The sequence below is a fragment of the Zootoca vivipara genome, chromosome 12 (assembly GCF_963506605.1).
Source record: "Zootoca vivipara chromosome 12, rZooViv1.1, whole genome shotgun sequence".
Lineage (NCBI taxonomy): Eukaryota > Metazoa > Chordata > Lepidosauria > Squamata > Lacertidae > Zootoca > Zootoca vivipara.
The window spans coordinates 27719472-27737739 of record NC_083287.1 but is presented as its reverse complement, the minus strand read 5'-3'; the positions used below and the strand labels follow the sequence as shown (position 1 = coordinate 27737739).

The 18268-nt window shown below is 41.1% G+C and overlaps 1 protein-coding gene across 4 annotated transcripts in view; it reads right to left on the bottom strand.

Moving 5' to 3' along the window:
* Window positions 1-18268, bottom strand: part of DGKB (diacylglycerol kinase beta) — a 360345-nt gene that overhangs the window by 144951 nt on the left and 197126 nt on the right. For all 4 annotated transcript variants that reach the window (XM_060280745.1, XM_060280746.1, XM_060280744.1 and 1 more), the window contains 4 exons: window positions 16636-16709; window positions 14639-14713; window positions 6737-6822; window positions 5214-5303 (listed from right to left, as the gene is read on the bottom strand). In XM_060280745.1, coding sequence (XP_060136728.1) covers window positions 5214-5303; window positions 6737-6822; window positions 14639-14713; window positions 16636-16709 — 325 coding nt within the window. The remainder of the gene's footprint in view (window positions 1-5213; window positions 5304-6736; window positions 6823-14638; window positions 14714-16635; window positions 16710-18268) is intronic.

The window sequence follows — 18268 nt, the reverse complement described above, 5'->3', positions numbered from 1 at the left end:
CCCTTGAAGCAGTCTCATGGGCTCAGCACAGAGGTAAGGTAGCACTACGCGCCATCTTCTCCGTAGCCCATAATATTTCATTCTTCTCTGTGGCTGCTCCCATATTGTGGAATTCCTTCCCGAGAGAGGTGAGATTTGTTATCTTTCTGCTAGCAGGCTAAGTCCTTCCTACTAAGTCCTTCCAAAGACAGGCCTTTGGAAGCCAACATGCAGGCAGAGTTGATCACTGGGTTGCTGTCTTGGTAAATTGCATTTCAACAGCTGGTTTTAAACACGGTGCAATGTGTTTTCATTGGGCATTTTGTTTTGTTTTTAAGCAAAGTTTGTTTTTACTGTTTTGTATTTTATAATTGGTATTTTCAAACATAAGCCACCTTAATTCCCAACTTGGGAGGAAGGCAGGGTATAAATATATTAAATAAATTGCCTTTATTAGTTGTAGCTAGCTTTCAAAAGGAGCAAATGCATGTCACTATTAAGCAGAAACGCCTTATTTAATAAGATCAGAGAAAGCTGAGAAGTCTAACCTGAGGAAGATCTTTCCATATAGATTTTATTGTGTCAGTAATCACGCTACTTAAAAGTCCTTCATCAGTTGAGATTTGTTACAAAATTTATGGCTGCAACTATGTGATAACCATCATATGTCTATAGCGTTTGAAAGGTTGCCTTTTTCTTTTTTCTTTTACTATGAGGGCACAAAGCTGTACTGTTTTATTCTGTGAACCGCCCTGAGATGATGAAGGGCGGCATATACATAAATCTAATAAATAAAATGACACATGCTTGTTTGATAAACAGGAGGGGGGGGAATCAATCCTTTTCCATTCAAAGATAATGAGATCTTATCGTCTTACTATAAGCTAATAAATTAGTACTGCGGAGCAATGCATCCAGTAGCAATGAAGTTGATTCTGTAAAATTGTTACAGGTTTATTTGTTTAATAATTCATAATCCATGCCAGGAGTTTGCACCATTGAGAAGGGAAAATTACTCACCAGCAAACAAATTTGTTGGCCTCCCTTCTGTTCTCCAATCCTATGGAAAAGTTTCAGGAGGGGGGGAAAAATCAGTGTTGTGGCATCAGCTACCAGGGAAAAGGAGGCAAAGAATAGTGAAAAGAAGAGAACTTGAGGGCTAATTGTATTCTTCCCTCCTAAACAGACGGCTTTCTAAGTGGTTAAGTGCGAGTCCAGAGTGGACAGTCCATAAAGAAAGAAGTAACAGAGTTCAATGATGGAGGTCCAAGAAGAGGGACGGTGACAAAATGAATCACCATTGTGCAGACTTGCATTGTTAGGCACACCCCTACTTTCTCCCATTCTGCAGAACATTCCAGACAATCAGAGGAAGCGGAAAGAAGCTCCAAAAGGAAGGAGTCTGCCAGTTAGGCAGCCTATGAAATACACTGATAAATGTTTTCTCCTCTTGCTGGCATATCTACCTGTCTGGCAGAGCAGCTTGATCAGCATACCGGCTTTCACATAAAGCCTGAAAACATAGTCCTTGCATGAAGTGGCTATGCATATATACAGGCAGATTATCTCCCCTCTGGATAAGGGAGGATTAAGGCTTTCAGCGGCTACCAGCCACGATGGCTATGTTCTCCCTGCACAGTTCAAGGCAGGAAGCCTCTCAATACCAGTTGCTTGGAATGGCATGTGCAAAGAGTGCTGTTGCATTCAGATCCTGCTTGCAGGCTTCCCACAGGGATCTGGCTGGCCAACATGAGAACAGGATGCTGCCCTAGATGGGCTTGATGCAGTAGGGTTCTTCTTACAAAGTCCATTCTTTTGTGGAAGAAGGTGAAATATTTACAGTTTGGATTACAATGGGCTTCTGTAAATAAGAGATTAAGAAATACAAGTGGCACATGTGAGCTTTCATCACTCACACATAGAAGGATGTTTATAGCTGATATAGAAATTAAATATTCTTTTTACATGCAGAGAATGCCTGTCAAGATAAGAGATACTTCAGGTGAGATTGGGTGGGTATTTTTGAAGTCATATCAAAGTCCCAGAAAGGTTAGCTTTCATAATTTTGAGTCAGTCTGCCTGTGGAGTACAAAAAAACCCAGAGGGCTACACCTATGAGACTTTCAGGTTAACTGTTAACTCAATACAGTAGAAGACATCTGAAGGCAGCCCTGTTTAGGGAGGCTTTGAATGTTTAATAGATTATTTTATTTTATTTTTCTGTTGGAAGCCACCCAGAGTGGCTGGGGAAACCCAGCCAGGTGGGCGGGGTATAATTAATTAATTAATTAATTAATAATAATATCATCATCATCAATATACAAGAGCTCTTTGCTGCTGTTGTAGTGAGTTTCAGAAAGAAAGAAAGAAAATGTGGATCAACTACACAGACAGGTGATGATCCTAATTACGACAGAAATCTAGTCATATTTAAGGCCGATTGCAATCGGTGAGACAAGATTATTTTGACTAATGTACCAATGCTTTCAGAATGGCTTAACACAACCAGCTTTTCTTGGATTGGGACCAAAAGTTTACATAGCCTACATTTCCAAAAGGAAAATCATTAAAGAAAAGGTATTTAAGACAGCAACATGAAAGACATAGCTAAAATCTGATCCAACTCTAAGCTTAATGCTAGGACCTCTGATGAAAACTCCAGTTATTATTATTTTTAAATAATGATAATGATAATAATAATACACATTTTTTTGAATAATTTGATTGTACTACAACTGCAATAGTTTGTGATTAAGCCTTTCATGCTAACCAGCAGATTCTGAAAAGAATTCTTTTTTGAGATATTCATATAATTTCCTAGAACACGATCTATAACATTACACAAGTAAAACAGCAAGATGTGGAAGAAAGATATTTGGAACAAGACAGACTAAGAAGAATCATTCAGGCTCTAAGATATGAGTTCAAGACCAGCTGAAGATAACCAAGAGAGAAATATATTTTTCCCATTCAAACTGGATATATCCGTGATCAAAAAGTTACCACAAAATTGGATAAACCTTATTGGTGGGGGCTTTCTTTGCATTGCAGCAAAGATTCTCAATACCAATACTAGTGAAGCTAGAAAAAGACCAAAATATATGTGCATAGGCTGGCGGGATCACATTGAGTACAAAGTTCATGGTGTGAAAGTGTGAACGCTAACCAAGAGTGTCAAAAAGCTACAACCAAACAAAGCTAGTATGCGGGACTTTCAAGCCTTGGACAAAGGAACCAGAGGAAGAGGAAACAGTCCAAATGTAAAAGACACCACTTAGTTAAAGCTATGAACTTGCAGCGGAAGAGTGAAGGTGGGAGAACGAACAAAAAGCTGAAGACTTTTTGGAAGTTGGCATTGAAGACATAGTTAGAGAAAGAGATATGGGTGAAATAATTTTCATTTATCGATGACTGTATTTTTTTTATCCTCATTTGTTTAGGAAGCTCAGAGCAGCTTTCATAAATCTTCCATGCAGGAACTGATCATATTCTCACCGGCTTAACTTCAGCAATGTAAGAGTGTCAGGTGCTCCCTTTGTAATACTAGACACCAAATTTCAAATCTAAGGGATCCAGAAGAGTCTTCTGGAGACTGAAATGTAGGCAAGCTCAATTAAGGCCATTTACAGACTGCTTTGACACCTTAAAGCGGTATAACTTACATAATCACAAGGCCTCCTGTTTCCTTGACAATATCTTTCTCATGGCATCTTGTGTAAGTTTCTACTGTCCTCCCCTTTATACAGTGCTGGATCTAGAAAGAAATGTGTGGGTTTTATTTATTCTTTGCCTCCAGGAATCCTGGTAGATAGCACCAGAAGACTGATTGTCTGAAATCTACTGCAGGATGAGAAAAGAAGGAAAGAACTAAACAACAAACAAACATCCAATATATTAGCATTGCATGATTTGAGACTTGGTATTTAACATTCATGAACAAAAAATAGCACTAAACTTTGGATCATTTTTTTCAGGAAGGCCAGGAGCAAAGAAACAAGCTTTTGTTTCTAAATTGTGGGGCACGGGGGGAAACAATGCTTTATATTATGTTCAATCCTGCTTTAAAAGGTAAAAAATAATTGCTATTTAGAAGTTTCATGATTATAAACTCATAGAAATTGCTAACTTCCTGTTAGCCCTGTGAAGGTTTGGAGCCGCCAGCTCAATCCCTGACCTCTCCATATTCATCCAGTATAGTACGGAGCCTGTACAGAAGATTGGATGAATATACAGAGACGGAACCAAAAGCCTTGGTCCACAAGTTCACTCTCCCTAATATGTTATCAGCACAGGTTGCACTGACATCACTACAGAATAATATCACTCATTCCTCTGCCATTCTGATTTTATGGGTTTGTCTTACATGCAGTAGTATAAGTGCTGACATGCAGCTGTGAAACCAAGTGAGATCTTGTGCTCAGAAAGTGGGGCAAAGTCAGGTTACTTTTATTCCAGTTCCCGGGGACACTCCACTCCCAAACTTCTAACAATGACTGCAGAAGAAGATGCAAGGCATTGTTGGCTGTATGTTAAAAGGATGGAGAAATTGGCTTGGTTTGGTAGCTGACTGCCACATTCTGGACCACTACATGAAGTGAAACACAAGTTATCTTTTGAAATTGACACTACTCCAAATATCGCAATGCAACTTTGCAAGCAAAAAAACGCTTACGCAAAAGCAAAGGTGTGGCCAAAATGATTCTATCACTGAAAACCATGTACAAAAAATAAAATGCATTACATTAGAGAAAGGTGATCTTTAAAAGCGTGCATATTAGGCAAACTGGCAAACCAAAAGGAGCGTACAGTGGGCTAAATTCACAGAAAAAGACACATGAACTTTCACATGGAGCTTTTTCGTTAACAAAAAATCAAACTGATGTGGAAAAAGGGAGGACTGAACTTGAGACTGAAAAGTGAGAGAAACCGAAATTGGCGGATCTGTCTATTCCTAGCTTTCCCTACCCCTCCTACCAGAGTAGAACAATGTTTATTGGCTGACATGACTGTGATGTTCAGGCACTGAGAAGGAAACATCAAGGTGACAATGCTAAATGCAACCAGAACTGCCATGTTTAAACCAATGAGCCACTGCCTGATTGCATTGCTTTGGAGGAAAAAATATATATTCCATACCCTTAAAACACAAACGGTGGTTAAAGAACTGCATGCAAGATACCTTTACAAAGGAAATTCATTCTACATATTAGCAAGTGAAATAATGTTTTATTTACCTCCTCCCCATCTCAGACACCTGGCTAAGTCATTCCCAGTTCCAAGGGGAAGAATAGCAACTGGAGGGTGCTTAATCAAATTTGCTTTTTCTGTGGATAAAAGAAGTAGATACTGTTAAATGGTAAAAAGCAGATGAGCCAATGTATAGATCAAGCAAGTATTTAATTGCATAAATATTGTGGTCAGATAATGTTTTGACTCAACCATTAGGCCGTATTACTGAAGGAAAAAAGCAGCCTTCCAAATTAAATGAGTTATCATTTTTCCTGCAACTGCCATTCTCATACATTATTCCATTATTTATTATTTTAGACACTTTTGGCATATAGCCTATTAGCCACTGACTAGCTGCCAGTGCTTCATATTTCAGTGGGAGAATCAAACAGTTCTAGAGCTCTGGCACTTTCTGACTCATATTCGAAAAGAAGCAAAGAAGATAATATTTCAACTTTTTTGTTCAAAGTGGCCATCTTTTGATAATTGCTATTCTCTATAAGGTAATTATTGAACAGATCAACCCAATATGTTTATTTTATATTTCATAAAATCTATATACCATTTGATTGTTAAAGAAAAACACCTCTAAACTGTTCCATATATGTTCCATATCCAACTTTAAAAAGAAAACGCTTCCTTTCTGAAGTGAGTAATTAGAGAGTATCCCCCCCCCCCGCCTATACACACTGTTCAGGTGTGCTTTCATGGGGTTGCAGCGAATACTACTCCTACTCAGAGTAGACCCATTGAAGTGAATGACATGGCTAACTTGGGTTCATTCATTTCAATAGGTCTGTGCCAAGTTGGCTACTCAAGTTGGCTACAACCTACTGTCTATTCCAAAGGTCAAAGTGATTGAATGGGAGTTCTAAGTTGCTTCAAGAATCTGCTTTCTTAGAACATTCCATAGGTGGACCTTCTCTACAAAAACTTTATATAGAAGGTCAGTGGCAGCATCAGAAACCCTGAAATGAACAGCTCAATAAAATTAATCTCTCTGTGTGTGGAGGGGGAGGCATTCAAGATTCTGGCTAAAATGGGGACTTTCAGACCTGTCGGGAAAGCTGTATTGATGGTTCCCACAACAGGACACAAATAACTGACCCTAATGGTCTTACTGATTATGAGCCAGCTTCCAGTGTTCCTGTGACATAGAAAAAGAGTACTCCTATACTTCTTCATATTAAGAGAGCCAATTTTAATGAGGCATATGCTCTAATACTGCCCAAAGTCCAGTGTAATGAAAGAGGATCAGCACTAAAATGAGATATTCTCTATAAACAATATGTGAAAATGGTTAGAGAGCTTAAGTTAGAACTTCAACTGCCTCTTTCAAAAATTCCCCAAACACTCCTAACCAACTTCCTTTCTGCAGCCTCCCCTCTTTTGATTACTTTAGCAAGGAGCAGAGGAAGTTTCCCTACCTCTGATGAATCCCAAGACTCAAGGGTACATAAAGCTCAAATCGCAGACCTTTGATAAAGGTTCAAAAAATATAGTTCATCGCTCAAAAATGGCACGTTACCTATGCAGTCCAAAATCCACCCCACAGTTCCATCTCCACCACATGCTAATACTCGAAAGTCAGCCACATCTCGGAAAAAATTCAACCTGAAAGAGAAAGGACGTGTGTGAAGTTATGACCCACAACCTTGTTCTCTCAATGCTCTGTGGACAGAATACTTGCACAGCAGTTACCTCTGCTCAGCTTGCAAGCACTGGCTTCATGATGAATATAATTCTCAGATACAACGGGCTATGCTATAAGGGAACCAGTCATAAGATGCTAATTACTGCAAAGTGATCCAATAAAATTAGTTTCATTATAACATGCAGTTTATTATGGTGAGCAGTAAAATATTCATCTCCTGGGAACTATATTTTAATGTATGAAGATTAACTAGCATGTAGATGCCAAGTAGCTGTAAAGAACATCGTTTTTCAGAGAGGGATCTATGCAACCTATGGCTGACTTGCAAGAGTTTTCAAATGATTTCTAAAGCCAAATAAAAACAAATGGAACACAAGCCCCCTTCACGTTACTCACAAGCTGTGCTGTTGTCCTCAACTTAGGAGCTCCTGGCCCTGAGCCTGGCACAAGCAGCACCCTGGGTGTAGGCTTCCAAGTAACCAGAACACCAACATGACTCAGTGCTCTGAAAACATGGAAGTCTACATGCAAGCAGATACTCACCCGAAGGCTTTTTTTCAGCATACAACTATATGCTAATACAGTCGTACCTTGGAAGTTGAACAGCTTAGTTCCCAAACGTTTTGGCTCCCGAACATCGCAAACCCAGAAATCCGCTCCACCGCACGGTGGGGAGGAGTTGCGGTGGATCGCGTGACCGCCCCCTCCCCTCCGGGGGGCGGGGACTTGTTCCACGCCGCCCGGGGGGGGGTCCCAGCCACGTCATCCGTCAGCCAATCTGCTGGCCGGGGGCGTGGCCGGGCCCCGTTTAATCAGCCGCGCGAGCCGAGAGGCTCCCTCTTGGCTCGCGCTCTTGATCTCCCACCCTCTTGCAGGTTTTGTCTTTATTGACCTTGCTATGGACCTCGGTTGGTCGCCGTCGAGGGGCCTGGTAGGAATTTTTCCACTTGGCAAATTGGCTCAGGCCATTTAGTTTTCACCTACCGCGTAGCAATCATCACAACTTTATAAGGTTTTGCGGTTAGGCATTGGGTGACCTCCTGGTGGGGAGGGGAGGCCTGGCCATCGCCTGCCCCTCCATGTGTAGGTGTATTCCATTAAAGGAATCTGGGGGTGTGGATCTTGTCCGAAGCCAGGGCGGGGCTAGGGCCATGCCACAACCCTTCCGGAAATCCTGGGGTGAGCTCGAGTTGGTTTGCATCGATGGGGCTCACCCTACCAGTGGTTTACCCTACCAGACTACCTGCACAACGGGCAGGAGTTAGATATAGCCCGGTCTACTCAATGCCTATAGGGACCCAGGTGGCGCTGTGGGTTAAACCACAGAGTCTAGGGCTTGCTGATCAGAAGGTCGGCAGTTTGAATCCCTGCAACGGGGTGAACTCCCGTTGCTCGGTCCCAGCTCCTGCCCACCTAGCAGTTCGAAAGCACATCAAAGTGCAAGTAGATAAATAGGGACCGCTCCGGCGGGGAGGTAAACAGCATTTCTGTGTGCTGCTCTGGTTCGCCAGAAGCAGCTTTGTCATGCTGGCCACATGATCCGGAAGCTGTCTGAGGACAAACGCCGGCTCCCTCGGCCTATAGAGCGAGATGAGCGCCGCAACCCCAGAGTCAGACACGACTGGACCCGATGGTCAGGGGCCTCTTTACCTTTACTCAATGCCTAAGCCAATACCGCTCACATTCAGTAATCAAAAAAGTTGTGGCCTAAATTTGCCCCATAACATTAACCTTATCTCCTGTGTCCTAGTGTTTTATTCCTCCTTGAGGGGGTGGTTGCGGGATCTTGACACGCAAATGACTGTTCCGGTTTGCGAACTATTTTTGGAAGTCAAACATCCGACGGCTTCTGCGGCTTCTGATTGGCTGCAGGAGCTTCCTGCCAGCCAGTCAGAAGCCACGCTTTGGTTTTTGACCGTTTTGGAAGTCGAACGGACTTCCGGAACGGATTCTGTTCGACTTCCAAGGTACCACTGTACTTGGAGATCTGTAGACTGGACCAGGCAGTGCATGCAATGGAACATTATCCTGCTTCTGAGTCATAACCATTTTGTCTCCACATTAGGAACATAGGGGCCTTTGTGGGCTATATAGTGAAGTTACATTAACTTAATTAACAAAATGAGCAATGCTTTCAAAAATGCTTAAAATGTATGGGAAATAGCCGCACTAGAAAAGTTAATCAACAAAATTTAATTTGCACGAGGACAAAGGATGTCTTCAACTCATTGTGGTTCCCCCTTTATCACACACAGAGCACAAGAAGGCAATGACCTACCCCCCCCAACAGAATATGAATCAATATTGCTAATCTGACCCAAGCACCACCACCTCATGCATGCAAACAAACCACACTGCAACCAGCCAGGCACTGGGCCCTCCAAACTATTGCAATGCCAATGTAAATGAATAAATGTGCAATAAAGGGCATGCCCACCTGATGCTGACATGATACCCTACACAAACACAATGCACTAGAACAAAAGAACATTACCCTCCCATCTCTATTCCCCAATTGCATGATGTCTTTGACAATAGTGTTTCATACAAAACATAAGCAAACTGTGAAAAAGACTCTTATGAATCAAAAATGGAGATGCTATATGCACTTTTCCTTGTTCATTTGGTTGTATTGTAACATGAGAAAATCTTTAATAAAAACTAATTAAAAGAATTATTACAGCAGATTACTTGGATGATAAAGTTCCAAGCTGAAATGTAGATCAGCAATTCATTTGTTATTCAAAAATGCACATGTGTAACCACACAAGATACACACATGTATATATATCTGAACTACTGGTATATTGTGTGTTTCCATCAATAAATTTCACGAGTGCCTAGTATGCTCATAAAATAGAGATGACAGATACAGTGAAAGAAAAATAAATTACTTCTGTTAAATAAACTGTTGGTTTTTTGGGTGAAATTACTTGGGCTGTACACATTCTAAGTGAAACACACTTGATAAGTTACATAAGTTTCCAGTTCTGCACCATTTATTATCTGTTAATGACAAACACAATAGAACATGGAAAGAAATCAGTATCAATGACAGGAGGAATAATGAGAGGTAACATCACTACTCATTCTGAAGAGAGAAACTAGCTATGAACATGATATAGGCCAGCACCTGCTCAGCCATAATTTACTGACAATATTTTTGCAGGCATAAACTAGAAATAGATACATTTCAAGGACAAATGTATTTATACTGGCCATAGCTTACAAATTTATGAAGAAATGCATGTCGCAGGCTTAAGAAGATAATTGTTGAAATAGTAGTAGTGAGGTGGACTGTGAACAATTTTTATAATATGGGCCCTAATCAATACTTGAATTCCAATTTTCAGGGAAGTTCATCCCTGGTTGAATAAGGACAGGGGTCAGCAAATTTTTTGTAGCTTGGGCTGGTTCATGGTCCTGCAGACGCCACAGTGGGCTGGAGAGAGTGAGAGAGAGAGAGAGTGTGTGTGTGTGTGTGTATGCACAAACACTGTTTCTGGCACGGAGGAGGTGTGTGCAGCTTCCCATTGGCTGCAGGAGCTTCCTGCAGCCAATGGGAAGCTGGCCAGCGTCGCGGAAGATGGTCCTCGCTCTGCTCAGCGCTGGTTTAGCACGGCACACGGGAGCTGACCGAGCAGGCGGCGGGGGTCCATGGGCTGGTTAAATAACCCCCATGGGCCATAGGTTGCCAACCCCTGAATAAGGAGAACATTTTACAAGCAATGAAGAAAAGAGATATTTAATTTAAAAGTAGCAGTTATACTTGTTCATAATAAGGAAATGGTTGGTTGGTTGCTTAGCCACATGTGCTAACCTCTAGTGCACGTGTTGAACCTGTGCTTTGTAACCTGATTTATGTACCACTCTGACATATGCATTAAAGCCTTGAGCAGAAATGGTGTCAAGAGTAACCATTCTTCATCCAAGGCAATACACAGCATGAAAAGGTCAGTAGATTCACAAAGGAAAAGACAGGACCCAAATAAGCAACTTAATGTTGCAATCTTGTGTATCTTTCCCAGTGGACAGAAATAAGCTTTGAATGATAAAACTTAATTTGCACAAATATAGCATTCTTAATAAGTTAACACAGATGCAACAACGAAGGATCCAATTGCCAGATTTTAAAGCGGCATGATTTAGACATTTCAAGCATAGACATTTCAAGAGCGGACTATGGAATCTTTCTAGGAAAAATGGTGGCCTCTCCACCAGTTGCACAACTGTTGTTTACTTAGAAGGCGAATAATGACTGAATTTCAGATGCTTCAGCATAATTAAATCTACAGTAGCAGTTGTTGACAGAGCTGGATGGCTCCTATAGAGAGACATAACCACTGAACAGTGAAACTCGTTTCAGGGTAAAAACAAGTGCTCATTACAAATTGTGCAGTGTATCAGAATGGCAATTTTCACATCACCTTGTTAACTGTGGCTCTTTATAAATATACTGCACTTTTCATATTTAGGCTCAGCTGTTGAGCCTGCATTGTTTCTCCAATTTACACTACTTTTCTCATTACTAATTTTCAAATATCAACTCAGAATATTAACTGAAGGGTTCATTTTGGCCTCACAAATTCTCAAACTTACAAAGTGTGCATACTAAAAGCATGGCTTTTTCTTTTTTCTTTTTACTGGAAGACTGGAAAGTACTGAATGCATTGCCCTTTATTTTCCCTGAATGACCCAGGAAAGTAGAGACCTACTAGCCTTTCTGTCTTAGGCAAAGCATTAATAAGCCCCCCAAAGAGAGTTTAATACACATGACCTGCTCAACAGCAAGATGCAGAAGACAAACCTCACTCACCTCCACTGGCAGCACACTTATTTATTTATTTGCTGCCTTTATATGCCACCTTTTTGTCCAAGGAGCTCAAGGTGGCTTAAATGGTTCTGCCTCCTCATTTATTCCCCATAACAACCCTGTGAGGTAGGTCAGGCTGAGAGGAGTGACTGGCCCAAGGCCATCCAGTAAGCTTCATAGCACAGTGGGGATTTGAACTCTGCTCTCTTGGTCCTTGCCCAACATTCTAATCATTATACCACACTAGTTCTCACTATAGGTAAAAAGGGTAAAGGTAAAGGACCCATAGTCCAATCAAAGACAACTATGCGGTGTGGCACTCACCTCACTTTTCGGGCTGAGGGAGCTGGCAGACAGCTTTCCGGGTCATGTGGCCAGCATGACTAAACCGCTTCTAGTGCAACGGGACACCACGACAGAAACCAGAGCACACGGAAACACTGTTTACCTTCCTGCCACAGCAGTACCTATTTATCTTCTTGCCCTACTGTGCTTTCAAACTGCTAGGCTGGCAGGAGCTGGGACAGAGCAATGGGAGCTCACCCCGTCGTGCAGATTTGAACCGCCAACCTTCCAATCAGCAAGCCCAAGAGGCTCGGTAGTTTAGACCACAGTGCCACGCACTTGCTATAGCTCTCAGTATACCACACTGTAACTCCTCCTCTGTGCAGGGCCGGCCCTACGGCCAGGCTGGGTGGTGCAGGCCGCCAGGCCGCCAGGGGGGCGCTGTTCTGCGCTCACCCGCCAGCCGTGCAGAGAAATGTGGCAGGGGGGGGCGCCAGAGGGATCGTCGCACCACGGCGCCCGGGCGCCCGACATGCTTAAGACAGCCCTGCCTCTGTGCCATGCAAGTTACACTCTGGATCATTGATAATAATTTCTGAGACATGCTGGCCAAATACTGACAATCAACTCATCTAGTGGAAGTGTTTCTAGCCACAGATTTGCTTGGTCATCTGGACTGACACACTTTGAAGGTTAGAATTAGCACCTTGAATTACCTTTGGAAACTTACGGGAATCCAGCAGAGCTGTTTCAACACAAGAAAAAGACGTGATCATTGCAGCCAATGCTTGTGTGTGCTGAAGATGTCTCCGAGAGGTCTCTGAGGGTGGTCCCATGACAGGCATTGTTTGGAGCTGCCAAAACACCAAACTGTGTTTCTCAGCCAGGCTCCAAAGGGACAGCACTTTTACTGGCAGGGAAGCAGCTAGCAGGTGTAGGGCAAAGGCACAGTTGTGTATGAAAGTGGCACCCACCCTTTGACTTATTATTTGCAAGATGGTTCCCACTGAACTGAGCAGATTTGCAACACATCCTGCAAAAAGATATTTGTGTACAGCTAGAAGAACAACAGAATTGCAGATATGGATATTTATTGGAAACTGAGAATTATATTAATTTTTGTAAGATTTTTTTTTAAAAAAAACAACAACCCATGAAATATTGGCTAGATAATTAGTCAGAAATTTCTTGAAGTCACTTCCCTAACTTTTCTAAGACAAGTTGGACTTTAAACACAGTTTCTTAAATGCAGAAACCGAGAATGGGAAAGTGCTTCAAATTTTAGTCTTCGCTGCACACTGCCCTCTTGTGGCTGTACGCTACACCTTATCCTTGCAAACCTTTTAAAAAATATATTCACAGTGTAATCCTGCACACATCTACTCAGAAGTAAGGCCCACAAAGTGCAGTGGGGAGTATACTTAAGTCACCTGGGTGACAGAACAAGCTGCTATTTCATGTGGTTGCCACTCCACAACATAAACTTATTCCACGTAATGCATCTCAGTAATCCTGAGGAATTTCTTTGGCTTCTGTGGGGCTGTCATTTTATAGTAAGAGCTTCAGACATGCTGTATGGTGTGTGGGTGGGTGTTGGTGTTTTAAAGAGCAAGAACCAATATCTTCAATTTAGCCTTGAAGTAAATTAGAAAACAGTAATGAGTGAGGTTACAGGGAACCAGACAGAGGGCCTTCTTGGTAGTGGCACCCGCCCTGTGGAACGCCCTCCCAGCAGATGTCAAGGCAATAAGCAACTATTTTAATTTTAAAAGACAACTGAAGGCGGCCCTGTTTAGGGAAGTTTTTAATGTTTGATGCTGTACTGTTTTTAATATTCGGTTGGAAGCCGCCCAGAGTAGCTGGGGAAATCCAGCTAGATGGGCAGGGTATAAATAATAAAGTATTATTATTATTATTATTATTATGCAGTATTTTGTCATGTTGGGACTTATATGCCCCTGGGAGCTAACACCTGCCCATCAAACTAGATGTTGGGCCACTTAATGTTTCTGAACTGCTTTCAAGGGCAGCTCTGCCTGTAACACAGTACCGTAGTCCAGACAAGTAGCCATCAGGGGAAGCACCACAGCGGCAAGATCTCTGTTTTCTAGGAAAGATGCAGATGAGCCTGAGAAGAGGTGCTCATGCCCACAGCAGCCCTCACTAGAGAAGCCAGGAGACATGGTTCTTCAATGGACTATAACTCAGTCACCTCCCCAGCTATAGGACCACTCACCTTCCATCAATGGGAATCAGGGAAACTCAGTCAATAAAAGAGACATTTGCCCAGGAAGTAAGATGCTAAGAAACAATGAGAGGCAGGGTAATGGAAGGAGAAGGAATAGAGAAGCAAGAAGAATAGAGGGGTAGAAGGCATAGATTTCAAAAAGAGCCAATCGACTGATGGGGGGGGGGGAATTCAGGGTACAGGAAAAAGGTGATCTGCATGCTGATAAAGTAAAAGAATTAGACAGGGAAAGGAACTATGAGTTAGTGAAATTTAAGGACAAATTGCAACTTTCACACAAGTTATGGGTGTCATCGCTCTCCATGCATTGCTTCTGCAGTTAAATTTATGCTGCCAATACACTGAAAATAATATGCTGCATTTATCCCCCCCCCCCCCCCCCGCAAAAAAAGCTAATGTTTGATTTGATGACATTTAGGATGACACTTACCCTGGCATTGGCCCATTTCCAGCAAGGCTGTAAACTTGACGAGGATTCAAAAGATACTGGAATTTTCTGTAAATTCTGCATGGGGGGGGGAGAGAAGAGAAATATTTAGCAAGCCCTATTAGCTAGTCAATTGGTAATCCTAAATTAAACCAAGATATTTGAGTTAAACAAAATCTTGCCCACCTGAGCTGCATCAACTAGTGTGTGTTTGTTTAACCTTTATGATTGCATATAAGAATATTATAATGCATGAAAACAGAAAAAAGATACGTAGCTGCATGCCTTATTTAAGTCGCACCCTCTTGTAAGTTGGCCACATCCGAACAGCCTGATCATTTATCAAATGTTTATTAATGCCAGTCAAATCCTTGGGAAACCAAACTCTTGCACTATTCTTGGCCTGGACGTGATCCAAAGGAAGGGGGAAGTCAGTGCAGGGTGACTGGGTTTGTCTCGTGGATGGATGAAATACTACAATGACGATGACTAAACTAGACTTCTGACAGGTGGATATGCTTGGGGTTTTAACAGGACTGAACTTTTCCACAAATAATCAGTGCTTTCCCTGTCTTCTATTGGAGTAAGAAAAGGGTTGCTATGCTAAGCTAATCTATTTAATAAAGTCTTCCAAAGAGAGAAACATTTATTTGGAAGTACCTGCAAGACAACTAGAGTGGAAGGTCCATCCCGATTCTTATGCAACCTGCCATTTTTGTGGCATTACAACCTTGACCTGTCAGTCACAACATAACTCTCTCTCTCTCTCTCTCTCTCTCTCTCTCTCTCTCTCTCTCTCTCTCTCTCTCTCTCTCTCTGCCCTCCCCCCAAGCTGGCATCTACCTTAGAGTTTGGAGACATAAATTTAACTCTTACAAAGCTGTCCTCCTTTCACTAAACACTGGAGTTGGAGAGCACTGGTAAAATCACGACCCTTCATTACAATTTAAACCTGTTAGTCATAAAAACCCTCATCATCCCACTCCATGCATTTCCCTTAGAGATATGTTTTGTTTTTGTAAAGCTGGTTTCCCTTCCCCACACATGGTGACATTTTCCTTATATGATAAGTATATAGGCATTATTTTATTTTTAGCACATGCTTGTCTACAGCATTTTTTTTTAAAAAAAAGTCTGGATCACTAAAGCACCAAAAAGTGCTTTAACTCATTCACCCTTGTACCGATCTTGCTCTGCCTTGGGCAAGGCCAAAATTCCTCCCAGGAACCACATCCAGAATTCAGAATTAAATGCAAATAAGATGCCCACCCTGCATTTCCAGGGTGTGAGAGATGCTTCTTTGTGGTTCCACGTAGACCTTTTTTGATACCCTTGCAGCTTTCTAAGCTTATGCTTCCTGGTTCTAAGGAAATCAAGGCTGTGTGCACTCCAGGAATTTAAAGCAAATTTCCACACCCCAACGAATCATGGGAACTGTAGTCTGTTAAGGGTGCTGGGAATTGTAGCTATGTGAAGGGCAAACAACAGACCCTAGGAGTTCTTGTGGGGAGACACGTGCTTTAAATGTATGTACGCAGTCGAAGTTTATGATTTCCAGGACTTCCACCAGCAACATTTAGTCTTAATAGGTTCCTTTCATTTCTCTTTGTTACTTTTTAAGGTTGATATACTGCTTGACTGCAATAAAACCTAAAATACTGAATCATGTCATTTTACTTAGGAAACTATTTGGCTTTGAAACGGTAGCAGATTATTTCCTTGGTCACCATCCCACCTTCTTGTTCAGTAGGGCAGGGAGGAAGACTTCAGTAGGACTGTGAATGAAGACTTGTCTTTAGCAAAATAATCACAAAAAAATCTATATATTTGATACTGTCCTTGTTCATTTTTATTGCTAGTAATGTATACACTGGGTCACATAATCAGTGGTAGGTGGAAGGGGAGGATGAAATGTAAGACACGGTTTTTTCCCCTCAAGTATTAACACAAATAATTGACTTCCTCACAGAAAAACATTATCATGAGCAATAAATACATACCTTTCTCCTTGTTTTCCACCGCTCTTAGGGTTGACGAAAACTAGAAGCGGATGAGTACCCCGAGAAGGTGTAATCTAAGTTGAGAGAATTACCACAGAAACCCATTAATCTCGAGTTTTCAATTCTGATTCTCCTTATATCGACTCGTGTTTGTGTGTGTTTAAGAGAGAGAGAGAGAGAGGAGAGAGAGACACTATCTCATCGCTAAAACATTTGTTAAAATGTAAGTGAAATGTAACCTAACACAAGGTTACACTAGTTGAGACTTTTAAATGTTTCTGGTGAGGTTGGTTTTTGTTTTTGTTATTATGTATTTTTTTGTTTGTGTACTGTAAAGCTCCCTGTAATCTTCAGATGAAGGGCAATATAGACATTTAATTTACAATAATATTAATAAATATATGTTTTATTTTAAAAAATCCCTACTTCATCCGACACATCACCATGTAATGGTTTTTAATATAGTAAGAGTTTAATGTAATGACGGGATAATATTAAATCAGCTCTTTAGTGCAACTTTAACACCATTGATTCCCAATTTTAATAACTATTCAAAATGATCCTAAATACTTTATTCATAATACTCATGTTGTTACCTTGTAACTATGTTGAGTTATGCTCTCAATCCACCCTATCAAACTAACACTTAGTTTAATACTTACCATATCTATACTTCCCCCAGTAATGTATTTCCACTGAACTACATCTTTTGAAAAATCTATTATCCTGCTGCCTTCTTCCTCTAACCCTTATTGCCTTTGTTAGTTTAATCACATGCTATTGCTTATATTCTTGTTGACCAAATGGCTACTGTAGGTAGACCGGGCTCCCACCACCCCAAACTTGACATATTGCCAGTCATACAGTCATTGTTAACTAATAGACTGTAATTTATAAGCATCCATGAGATATAGTTTTTTTTTTAAAAAAAAATCCAAACAGTGCACTTGAAGATCCCTTCATAACTCACACCCAGTAATATGTATACCGTGTGTATATCCATCAAAATGTATTTAATTTTTCTAGCATAATAGTGCTATCGGTCTAGGATAGGCTTAGAATTTTCATTGCCTGGTTTGGCTGTAAATACAACTGGGAAAACCAGCCAGATGGCTGGGAGAAAAATATATTATTATTATTATTATTATTATTATTATTATTATTATTATTATTATTATTATTATTTCTTCTTCTCCTTTCTGTGTTTCAGGGAACTTATATTCACCTGTGACCTCAATTAAAGTGTTTGTACATTCTGAAAATTTTTATGATGATTTGCTCTAAAGATATTAAAGTCTGGTATATATTTAATAATACTAATACTAATATTTAATTCAGATAAATAATAAATAATTCAGATAAATAATATTTAATTCAGATAAATAATAATATTTAATTCAGAATGATTGCCAACAACACAGGTCCCCTATTCCTGAGCTGCCCGTCCCCTTGATTTAGAGTGGTGCCTACATAGTCTAGTCAATAATTTCTTGTGGCTCCTCAGGAACAATCGGTTAGGGCCCCACATCTCTTGCACTCCCTCTTCTCATTCCCTCCTACCACTGCCCCTATACCCCCCTAGAAAGCTTCTGCATAGCACCAAGGAACCTTTCTGATCACTATGGGATGGGAT